The sequence below is a fragment of the Scyliorhinus canicula genome, chromosome 6, assembly GCF_902713615.1.
Source record: "Scyliorhinus canicula chromosome 6, sScyCan1.1, whole genome shotgun sequence".
Lineage (NCBI taxonomy): Eukaryota > Metazoa > Chordata > Chondrichthyes > Carcharhiniformes > Scyliorhinidae > Scyliorhinus > Scyliorhinus canicula.
This window is the reverse complement of record NC_052151.1, coordinates 195,823,389-195,835,865: the sequence shown is the minus strand read 5'-3', so window position 1 is coordinate 195,835,865 and position 12,477 is coordinate 195,823,389. Positions and strand designations below refer to the sequence as shown.

The following is a 12,477-nucleotide window of genomic DNA, read 5'->3' as shown; positions in this document are numbered from 1 at the left end:
GGGAGGACGTGCAGACTCCGCACAGACAGTGACCCAGCCGGGAATTGAACCTGGGACCCTGGAGCTGTGAAGCATTTATGCTAACCACCATGCTACCGTGCTGCCCTTTCTTCTGTGTAAACAAAAATAAATTAAATTTATTTTTTAATGTGCCTCATCAAAGAACTTTATTTATTCTTTCATGGGATGTGGGCATTGCTGGCAAGGCGCACCCCTGATTGCCCTTGAACTTAATGGTTTTCTCGGCCATTTCAGAGGAGCAATGAAGAGTCAACCACTGCATTAGGGGCTGGTTTAGCTCACTCGGCTAAATCGCTGGCTTTTAAAGCAGACCATGCAGGCCAGCAGCACGGTTCGATTCCCGTACCAGCCTCCCCGGACAGGCACCAGAATGTGGCGACTAGGGGCTTTTCACAGTAACTTCATTGAAACCTACTCGTGACAATAAGCGATTTTTCATTTTCATTACTGTGGGCCTGGAGTCAGATTTCATTCTCTAAAGGCCATTATGAAATAAAATGAAAATGAAAATCGCTTATTGTCACGAGTAGACTTCAATGAAGTTACTGTGAAAAGCCCCTAGTCGCCACATTCCTGCGCCTGTCCGGGGAGGCTGGTACAGGAATTGAACCGTGCTGCTGGCCTGCTTGGTCTGCTTTAAAAGCCAGAGATTTAGCTGAGTGAGCCAAACCGCACTTTAGTGACCCGGATGGGTTTTTATGATGATCAGTGAATTATTAATTAAATTTAAATTACACTAGATGCCGTGGGGGATATGAACCCGTGTCCTCCGAGCATTAGCCTGGGCCTCTGGATTATTAGTCCAGTGACATTACTGTGACTTCACAATCTAGTACGTCTTTAATGTGATAAAAATATTCCAAGGTACCTCACAGGAGCAAGACTGAACAAAATTTGATGGCAAGTCATATAGGGAGATATCAAGAGGAGATGACCAAATATTTCTTTTATTCACGCTTTTATGGGATGTTAGTGTCACTGGCAAAGCCAGCATTTGGTATCCAACCCTAATTGCCCATGAACAGAGTGGCTTGCTAGTCAATGTTAAAGGGCAGTTAAGCGTTAATCACTTTGCTGTTGATCTGGAGTCACATGTAGGCCAAACCAGGTAAGGTCAGATTTCCCTCCCTAAACCAGATGGGTTTCTACAGCAATCATAGGTAGTTTCATAGTCAACATTAATAATAATCTTTGTTATTAATAATAATAATTGTTTTTATTATTGTCACTAGTAGGCTTACATTAACACTGCAATGAAGTTACTGTGAAAATCCCCTCATCTGCTCGGGTACACTTAGGTAACAACATGTCTTTCGGCACTTGTAGGAGGAAACTGGAGCACCCGGAAGAAACCCACGCAGAAACGGAGAACGTACAGAGCCGCACAGACAGTGACCCAAGCCGGGAATCGAACCTGGGATCATTACTCAGACTAGCTTTCCATTCCAGATTTTCATTAATTGAATTTAAATTCCGCCAGCCGCTGTTGTGGGACTTGAACCTGTGTTCTCAGAGCGTTAACCTGGGCTACCGGATGACTAGTCATTCCCACTATACCATCATCTCCCATCCACAATGTGTTCAGAGTGTTAGATTTGAAGGAATTCCTTAAAGGGGGAAAGCAAAGTAGCAAACCAGAGAGGTAGAGTGAGGGAATCTTTAAGTTTAGGACGATAGCAGCTGAAGGAGCAACAGAACAGAAAATCTGAAGAATACTGAGACATCTGAGGGTTGTGGGTACAGAGACGGTCATATGGGGGAAGCAAGCTCTTGGAGGATTTGAAAGCTACTGGGATCGCCGCCACGCCGGTCAGGGCCGTTGACAGCGGCGATTCTCCGGACCCTGATGGGCCGAGCGGCCGTCCATTTTTGGCCAGTCCTGCCGGTGTGAATCACTCAACTCACACACCGATGGGACCTGGCAGGTGAGTATGCGTGGGCCGTCCTCGGGGGGGAGGGGACGCGGGGGGATCCAACATGTTGATCCGACATTGGGCCCCTACGGTGGCCTGGCCCGCGATCGGGGCCAACGATCTGCGGGCGGGCTTGTTCCGTGGGGGGCCGCCTTTCCTCTGCCCCGGGCACCCGTAGGGCTCTGCCATATTACCCGGGGGCCGGTGCAGAGAAGAGAACCCCCCCAAGCATGCGTGAGAATGTGCCGGTCGGTTCGCGCCAACCCCTTCGATGTCAACCTAGCCCTCTAGAAAGGTGAGAATTCCTCACCTTGGGGGGCTGTTGGCGCCGGAGTCATTGGCGGCAGTTTTCCCGCCAGCGTGGGGACTTAATCCGCAGAAGGGAAGAAGTCTAGGAATTTGGAGCACAAAGAGGACTTATTGCAGCCTATTGGTTGCCTCTTGAAATTAGATGGAATTGAAGGTAGTCAGGCCCACTACTTTTATACTTAAAGCCTTCCTAATAAATGTTCAGGCTGCCATGTGTTGTCACATGCATTTAAGAGATTGCAGCTACGCATCCCTGAAAGAAAGTGTGCCATGCAACCCAGTTTGAGTTCCACTTTTGCTTTTGAGCAGACACCAACAGACACAGCTCCGCTGCTACTGTGTTTTCAATCTTTATATCTTTGTAAGTATATTCCTCTGTGCCAAGTCTTAATAGATGAATCCACAATGAGTTCACCCATCCGTGAAGATTGATTGATGCCTTTACACCATTGTGACAACGTCATCATGTGTAACAGTGATGCCTTCTAAACAAGGTGATGTTCAGCCTGGCAGCAAGATTAAATATAAGAACAACAATACAGTCTCAGAATCAAAGAATCCCTGAAGTGCAGAGGAGACTATTTGGCCCATCGAGTCTGCCCTGACCCTTGGAAAGAGCACTCTGGATGAGTCATCTTTCATTCTCACTCCACAGTATAAACATTTCCCACTTTGTCTGTTAGCTTTGACAAAGAGTCATCAGACTCGAAACGTTAGCTCTTTTCTCTCCCTACAGATGCTGCCAGACTTGCTGAGATTTTCCAGCATTTTCTCTTTAGTTTCAGATTCCAGCATCCGCAGTAATTTGCTTTTATATAAAGGATTTCTAAAATATATGGACTACATTGGAAGACCAGTTCAGAATCAGATGAAACTTCTGTACTCATCAACTAGAGCTCATTTCAACAACAGCTTTCAGAATCCATTAACCACTTCATAAGCAGATGCAGAGAAAGGGATGTACTGTGACCTTTCAAAGGCAGAGCTAACAGGTTGAATTGTTCAGTCGGTGATTGCATCAACTCCCATGGAAGCATTCCAGAAAGATCTGCTGGAAAAGTCCAATATGAGTAGCATTGAAAAGCTACCAACAACAAGAACTAAGAACAACACAGCACAGGAACAGGCCCTTCGGCCCTCCAAGCCTGTACCAGTCATGATACTAACCTTGGCCAAAACCCTCAGCACTTCCTTGGCCGTATCCTTCTATACCCATGTATTTGTCAAGTTGCCTTTTGAACGCCCTTTATGTACCTGCTGCCGCAACCTCCCCTGGCAACACCCACCCTCTTTGTAAAAAAACCTGCCTCGCACATCTCCTCTAAACTTTGCCCACAGGCCATAAACCTATGCCCTCTGGTGACTGACTCTACCATCCTTTTTAAAAAATAAATTTAGAGTACCCAATTCATTTTTTCCAATTTAGGGGAAATTTACCTACCCTACACATCTTTGGATTGTGGGGGCGAAACCCACTCAAACATGGGGAGAATGTGCAAACTCTACATAGACAGTGACCCAGAGCTGGGATCGAACCCGGGACCTCGGCACCGTGAGGCAGCAATGATAACCACTTCGCCACCGTGCTGCCTGACTCCTCCATCCTGGGAAAGAGTGCCTGCCCATCCACTCTATCCATGCCCTTCATAAGCTTGTAGATCTCTATCAGATCACTCTCCAACCTCCGTCGTTCTAATGAAAATAGTCTGAGTCTATTCAGCTTCTGCATAGCTAATACCCTCCAGATCAGGCATCATCCTGATCAACCTCCTCTGCACCCTGTCCAAAGCCTCCACATCCTTCTGGTAGTGTGGCAACCAGAATTGTGCACAATATTCCAAGTGCGGCCTTACCAAAGTTATATCCAACTGCAGCATGACTTGCCAGTTTTTGTACTTGATCCCCCATCCAATGAAGGCAAGCATTCCAAAAGCTTTCTTGACTACCTTGTCCATTTGTGTTGCCGCTTTCAAAGATCTGTGGACCTGCATGCCCAGATCTCTCTGACCTACTATATTCCTTAGAGTTTTGCCATTTACGGTATATTTCCCCTCTATGTTAGACCTCCCAAAGAACGGAAGGAAGTACAAAGTGATCCTCGCACGTTGACGAAGCTTACGGATCCTAAGCACATCCCCGACTGTCGATGCACACACCAGACCATCTAAGCCTAGCAAGAGATATGGAAGGTATGATCTTCTGCATGCACCAAGGCACTGTCCAGGTTTTCAACAATTCCGCAAGGCATGTGGAAGTAAAGGTCATTGGTAGAGGCACTGCAGGATAAAGGATAATGAGCTCCAAAATGCTGTGCACTGATCCAAAGAGACCGTATACAGCAGGTACCTCAAGCACTAAGAATCATCATCTGCTATCCCATCAGCATTACATACATGAGGTGACTGCCAAACAAAAGAATTATGAGTCAAAGAGCAGTGAAGACATGTTTCACACTGTCAAGCTTGTGAAAAACACGTTTCTTCTCACCATTTGTCGTGCTTGCTAAGATTACAATTATCTGTCCAAAGAAAGTTAGTAAATACTCATTATTGGCCAAGATTGACACAGGGAAAGATTTGATTTGATTTGATTTAATTTATCGTCACATGTCCCGAAGAACAGTGAAAAGTATTTTTCTGTGGCCGAGGAACGTACGCAATAGACACAAGAATAATCAACAGAGAACATTGACAAATGGTGCATCGACAAAACAGTGATTGGTTACAGTGAGGAACAAGGGGCCAAACAAAGCAAATACATGAGCAACAGCAGCATAGAGCGTCGTGAATAGCGTTGTTACAGGGAACAGATCAGTCCGAGGGGGAGTCGTTGAGGAGTCTTCTAGCTGTGGGGAAGAAGTTGTTCCTATGTCTGGATGTGCGAGTCTTCAGACTTCTGTACCTTCTGCCTGATGGAAGGGTCTGGAAGAGGGCAATGCCTGGGTGGGAGGGGTGTCTTATAATGCTGTCTGCCTTCCTGAGGCAGCAAGAGCCACCATCCTAACCCTGCAGATTCTAAAAGACATATCCAGAGACGTGGAGGATCATGGTGGAACTTTCAGCATACAACTGTTCATTAATTCCATGTGCACAATCCATCATCCTGGGAAGCAAGCACAATCAATCCTCCTGGCTATCACAGATGTTCTCCATCATCTAAAGGCCCAGAGATGATAGGTCTACCGGTATGCCATGACCTCACATTAGTGACAATCCATGGAATCAGATCTCACATACCAGATACAGCAAGGCCACGACTCTCCTATCACCTCAATTCGGCACCTACCCTTGAAATAAAACGTCTTGAAGGGGTTGTAGCATGACATCACAAGAAGGAAGTATGTAAAGCGATCCAGTTTTAATTCCACTATTGCTATTGAGCAGAGATGCACAGACACTGCACCACTGCTGCTATGTCTTAAAGCTTTGTTAATATGTTCCATGTGTTTTGTCTCAACAAATGAACCCACTGTGTGTTTACCCAATCCTTTATCAGCAATTGCTGCCTTTATTTAATTATATATTAGGAACACATGTTTCAGTCACGAGGATATAAACACGCCAAACGGATAGATTTAAGGGGAGGCAGTGGTATTGTCACTGGACTAGTAATCTAGAGACCCACGGTAATGTTCTGGTGTCCCGGGTTCGAAGCCCGCTATGGCAGATGGTGGAATTCGAATAGAATCAAAAAATATTTGGAATTAAAAATTATGATGACCATGAAACCATTGCCAATTGTCCTAAAAACACACCTGGTTCACTAATGTCCTTCAGGGAAAGAAATCTGCCATCCTTCCCTGGTCTGGCCTACATGTGACTCCAGATCCACCGGCCCCCTCTGAAATGGCCGAGCAAGCCACTTAGTTCAAGGCCAATTAGAGATGGGCAACAAATGCTGGGCCAGCCAGCGATGCCCACATCCCAAGAAAGAATTTTTTAAAAGATGACCCCATCAATACATGTGCAGCACACACTCTGCCCATTTATAGCAGGTGTTCCGCGGCCTAACCAGGGCTCCTTAAAATCCTAATCCACGACAGCTCCCCAAACTACTACTACTTTTCTTTATGTAGGGGGCTTGTCCTCCAGGCTCCACCAAGATACTGTGGCTAGATGCCGGCCTAAACCTCCTTCGCGATCACCACCACTCTCCATCCCCATCCCTGGATTGCAAATCTGGAGCAGGTAACAAGGATAGATTGGATGAGGCCACCATCACAAGAATGGGACTTTAAAAAAAATTTGATAAGCTGGATGAGAGGCAGCTCATGGAGGTCAGCAGACACATGGGTGATGGGTACATGAGATCTGGCGTGGGCTGTGTTAATGTTGGTAATAAGAGTGGTTAAGCAAGTGTTCTTGAAAATACAGAAAAATGTGTCATTTGAAACATGGAAGTCTGGCAATATCTGGTTTGAGAGGGTACAGGGAAAGATCCCACAAAAGGTTAATAGCAGCTTCAAAGAGCAGGGTTGTAAAATGCAGATTCTTGCTCACAAGCAGGTTTCGCAGACACACAGGTTTCATGTGGTAAGCTAAAACAATGGCTCACACCATGGAATGTAACTATCTCAGGAAGCATCTGAAAAAGCATGGATGAGAGTTTCAATTGCATTAAGTGACGAATGTTTAAAACAGGCAAGTCTTTCAAGTCATAACCAAGTTAAATTTTAGCATACAGCTAAAAGCAAAGTTTCACACCTTAATTGAAATAAACTCTCTTAGTAAACAGCTGGAAAGGATGGAAGATGCCCAGTCGAATTTGGTGTCAATTTTAAAGTGTAAAATTCTACAAATATCAAGTCAATTAAAAGAAAATTGGAGACGACCTGTCTACGAGAAACATCATTTAAGTCAAAATCAAAGGCAAAGTTATGAGCTGGGGACAATTGGAAAATTAAACGATTCGAAATCACAGAAATAAAAGTTAACTATTGAAACCAAAGCATTTTTTAATCAGATCTGAGAGGAGACGATATGCCAAAAATGAATAATTAGTTGTAGTAAGATGTTTACATCAAAGATACTTTTAAACTATCAAAGTGAAACAAGCCCATTTACAATAAAGTCGTTAAAACTTAATAACTCTTCGAAAGAGAATATAAACCACCGGAAGAAAGGGTAGAGCCAGAGCCAGCTCTCACAGCTCGGTGCATGGGAAGAACAGGACACAGCAACCGAGTTCACCAGCGAATACATCTCAAGAAGACCAGATTTTAAGAAGATCGATTGCCAAGGGGGGCCTGAAGCAACCAGCAGCCAGAAGCAAGATCTTTTTTCCTTTCTGTAAAGAAAGTGTTTGCAGCTTTTAAAAGAAAAAATATAATAATAAAAATAACTTAACCTGAAAAAGTGGTTATTAGCTTACTTCACTTCCTTAATAACGCAGGACCCAGGACATCGATGCTATTAAGGGGTAAGTAGGTAAAATTCTTTGGTGAAGGTATGGGTTATACCGGGGGATAACTTGAAAAGATAGTTTGACCTGAATAGCACCCACAGAAGCCTGCATTGGAGTCAGGGAGTGAGAATCCCTGTTCACCATTTAGAATATCAACCTTTTTTTGGTATAGGGGGAATTCTAAGAATAGTGGTGAGTTTTAACTTCACAAGATCTTGAACTTGTACTGCAGCTTTCACCTCGTCAGGCCATCCCAACATTGTCACTGTTGTGTTGTGGGGTAATGCACTGGGCAATGCAGCAAATAGTAATGATGACCATATAATGTATGCTGCTGATGTTTTATTGACCATGAGACTTGTGAGAACTCCTCTGCTCTTCTTCACAAATAGAGCAATCAGTGATATACAGCTGAGAGCAGACTGTGTCTCATTTGGAAGAGTTGTCTGAAAGATGGTTTGCCGGATTCTCCATCAGCCAATGCCAAAACCGGGAACCACAATTGGACAGAGAATTCGGCGTCAGCTGAAAATCGGGGTTGACAGCGGGCGCCAAACGGAATGCCATGATCCGGTCCCTTGACAATGGTGTGAATGTGTTCTGTACCGCACGCTTGCGTGGGCATGCAGATTATACAATAATGGCCGTTAGCAAATGTCCGACCCGGCATTTTCCGCGCCTTCCACGAAGCTCCGCCTTGCCAGGAGGAATTACCGATGGTGAGGTGCACTTGTGTTATCTAAAATCAGGAAACAGGTGCCGTGGCTGATGAAGGTGTGATATGGGGTACAAATAGTGTCCAACATCGCTATAGTGTGCTGACAGTTGTGATGCTGGCTGGGGGAGTAGTGGGGGAGGCAGCTAGGACATGGGTCATGGGGTCAGGGCGGTTGGGCAGGGCCCGCTATTGCCGCAGCCTGTAGGGAACCATGCGGCTGAGCATGCCGCTGACTGCCCACTGGGAACTGAGCGCCACGGGTTGAATGGGTGGCCCTGCCCAGGCCACCCCCATAGATACCCTCTGGCCTGAGCTGACCCATCAACAGGATGGGTATGTTCCAGCGCAACCAGAGCCATCACCTTGTCTCAGATGAGGGTCGGCATGTGTCGGAATTGTGAGAGCTCTACGCAGCACCTGTGCTAGCCCATTGATGCGACCTGAATCTTTCTGGTTCTGGCACTGCTTTCATCCACGTAGAACACTCTCGATTCAGTCCCTGCGTCAGCACTTAATCTCTCAGACGGAGAATTTGCCCCAATGTCTCCAACAGTGCTGCACTCCCCCAGTACTAAACTGGAAGTGTCATCTTGGATTATGAGCACATGTCTCAAAGAACTGGAACTCAGAACCTTCTGACGCACGTGCCTCTATTTTCACGGGTTTGAGGCGCAGTCGTCCATATCCACTTACCAAGTGAACGAATGATGTGGAGATGCCGGCATTGGACTGGGGTGAGCACAGTAAGAAGTCTTACAACACCAGGTTAAAGTCCAACAGGTTTGTTTCAAACACGAGCTTTCGGAGCACGGCTCCTTCTTACAAGTGAACGAAGACTAACATAACACTTAGTGTTGACTAAGATATTACTCAGCGTTGATCTGTCTATATTGGGTTAAAATATTGGATAAGAATGTATTAAAACACTTCCTATTACTGTAGATCAGAATTCCTAGCCAACCTTCTTGATCTTTATCTAAGATATCAGAGACCAGTTGATACTGTCACAGGGCTATGTTAACAAAATTAGGTTTGCGATGTACGAATAAAATTCAGCAGCATGTTTTTTTTTTCAGTAACCTTCTCAGAATTCAAATTAATTCAACCAGTTTTTTCTTCTTCTCTCTGACTCGGTTATGCAAACAGCTGCTTAATAATGATGTTTCAAGAGCAAAATCAGCTGAGACAACTGACGGGAATGCTTTCCGAAGTTAATTATGTTTGCATTTCCTTCTCCCTCAGTGTTCATTACCTTTAAATGGAGGAGCACAGTGGCAGAAGTAATTACCAGGCAGGTCAATGCATGTGCCTCTGTTTTCACAGGGGTTTGAGGCGCAGTCGTCCATATCCACTTCGCATTGTGTTCCTTAAAGAAAAGGGAGGATGGGTGGAAGAGACAAAGAGGAATTTATCAGTCGGAACGAGAGGAAATAATCGTCAGGCTCCAAGTCCTATTGTGCATGCAGCAAGCATTCCTGAACAAAAGCAGGGGTGGATCAATCAAAACAGGAATCAACATAAATTATTGCCAGGGTGAATTTATTTCGCCGTCCCATTATAGCGCCACATCTACTCTCTGAACCGCTAAACAGGCTTCAGTCTTCTGGAGAGCGACTGCGTTTATGAGACTTATTTTGTTGCTTTCGAACTTGGCTTGGGGGTTAGGCTGATAGGCAGCAGTTCACGTTCCATTCCAGCTATAGTCTGAGATGATGAAGATGGATGGAGGGCTAGGAGCAAATCAGAGGCAGGTAAAGCGGACAACTCAGGAAGAAAATAATCGCCGACTGGAAAAAAAACTCACCAGTGAACCCAGCCAGGCAGATGCATATATAACTATTAATGAGGTCGATGCATGTTGCGTTGTGTAGACAGGGAGATGAGTGACATTCATTTCTGTTGATTTCACAGTGGATACCTGTAGCGCATGGTAGGAAAGAGATATTTCATTAATTCCCATGCCATCTAATTATAAACAAATATGTCTACAGCAATTACCACTGAGGACACCTCAGCCATTATCCCCACTGTTAGCTTCCTGTTTGGAGAATCACACCGTCTGTATTTCTGCTCTTTATAACATACGTGTAAGTTTGAAAGTAATTTGTTGCGAGCTGCAGCGATTTGCCAGTATACACAATACTCAATGGCGCAGACCACTACTATATTGATTCATATGGCTTGAGCCAGCCAATTTCCTAATCAATTTATATCAATAGAGTGAAACAAAATGGAAATGGCATTGAGATGCGATAGCATGCATTTGTGGTGACATGGAGGAAGATTTCTTTCTCTCCCTCTGCTGAGAACTGATGAACTCATTCAGAATGGAAAATTAACTTTGCATGGATGCAAAGGAGGTTGCTCACAAAGGGAAAACTCAATTTGCGCCATGTGCTGGTTAAGGAATTGAAATGTAATTCAAATAGTGCGCTAATATTTATTTAAAGCTAAAATTAATTCACCAAATTTCACAATTAAGTAATATAATACTATTATAACAATTATACTGATCTTTATAAATAAATGGAGAATATAGCATTACAACAAAGTCCAGAAGGGTGGATGGATTCTTCTTTCCCGACTCCCGAGTTGAACTTTTATTACAAGTGTGTTTATTTTTAATACAATATGTACTTGACCGTATGTAAAACTACATGAAAAAAATCAGCCAGAATTATTGAGTTAACAAGTTAGGAATCTGTTTAGTTTTTTAAAAATTCACTCAGCTGGAGCATTGTATACAGTTCTGGGTGCCACGCTATTGGAAGGATGTGAACGCCTTGAAGAGGGTGCAGATGAGAGCAGGATTCTCTGTTTGGGGATCTATGGGCGGGATTCTGTGCCCCACATCACCAGCTTTCTGGTGCGGCGCATCCCCGCTGGCATTCCCCCAGCAGCCAGTCAATGGGGTTTCCCATTATGGGTAGCCCCACCCCAGCGGGAAATCTCCAGGTGTAGGTGCGCCGTCGGCACAGCGGAGAATCCCACCAGCAGATAATCCAGCCCTATGTTCTCCCACCGGAGCTGAATTGCACCTCAATCACGCTCATGCTGGGAATGCAAATCAAGAAGCTATTCCCAATCCTTAGTCATGCAAATATTTGCATGGCGAGGCTTGTGAGGGAATTCCTGCAGAATCCTGCTATCCGGTCTTCTGAGTGGCTGGCCCGATATCAAGGTCCTGCAAGTGGGGGTCCCCTCCCGCCCGCAATGAAATTCAGCTCCCTTCCCCACTCCCCCCACCAGAGACCCCCTAATTAAACAGACCCACTCTGGAAGCTGGAGAACAGGCCAGACCGAGGCAGTGAAAAAAATCACTGCTTTTAAGCTGACCTGTACAATACACCTATTGGCTCAGGCACAGGAAGCAAAACCTAGCAATTCCTGGAAAGAGAAAACCAGTCAGCTCGGTTTAAACCCCATCAGAAATTTGATCTGAAAGCCATTTATTAATTTCTCTTTGATATTAATTTTACTAGGCTGTGACTGACAGCTTCCACACACCCCAAGCTGTTAGCATTGTTCCAATCTTCACATTTGAGTGACTTCGAAGTAGTCAGTAGTGAAACTAACAGAAAGCACTTAACTCTCTGTGATGTGGTCCAGCAGCTGTAAATCTTATAATTTTATAAATGGCTTTCAAGCTGCACTATAATTGTCCCCTTTGACAGTGAAATTCTTTCTCATCTGTTGATAGAAATTCTATGAATTAATAATAGCCTCCAAGTGGTCAGATGTTGATTTCTTTGTATCCTGTTAAACTAGCGAAAGGCGATTCAATAATAATATTTCAGCTAGTAATTCCTTGAGTGGTTTACTTTCCCTTTGATAATGAAGGGAGGGGGGGTTTACACCCTCAAGGAGGATTGGCTGTCTGAAGGTTCCTCAGATGTGACGAGTCATGACTGAGAGTGTGGAGACTTGGGCAGAGAAATGGAAAATGGAGTTTAACCCAGACAAATGTGAGGTAATGCATTTTGCTCGTTCTAACACAGAGGGGAAATACACGGTAAATGGCAAAATTCTTAGGAATATAGAACGTCAGAGAGATCTGGATGTTCAGTTCCACAGATCTTTGAAAGTGGCAACGCAAGTGGACAAGTTAGTCAA

General features: G+C 44.7%; 1 protein-coding gene and 1 long non-coding RNA gene across 19 annotated transcripts in view; one reads left to right on the top strand and one right to left on the bottom strand.

The window, feature by feature from the left end:
• eys (eyes shut homolog) overlaps positions 1-12,477 on the bottom strand; it is a 3,376,609-nt gene that overhangs the window by 1,407,270 nt on the left and 1,956,862 nt on the right. For 17 of the 18 annotated variants that reach the window (XM_038800705.1, XM_038800706.1, XM_038800712.1 and 14 more), the window contains 2 exons: positions 10,169-10,282; positions 9,617-9,730 (listed from right to left, as the gene is read on the bottom strand). In XM_038800705.1, the coding sequence (XP_038656633.1) occupies positions 9,617-9,730; positions 10,169-10,282 (228 nt within the window). The remainder of the gene's footprint in view (positions 1-9,616; positions 9,731-10,168; positions 10,283-12,477) is intronic. The other variant, XM_038800719.1, reaches the window with a different exon arrangement.
• Positions 1-12,477, top strand: part of LOC119967767 — a 234,003-nt gene that overhangs the window by 158,392 nt on the left and 63,134 nt on the right. The window lies entirely within an intron of this gene.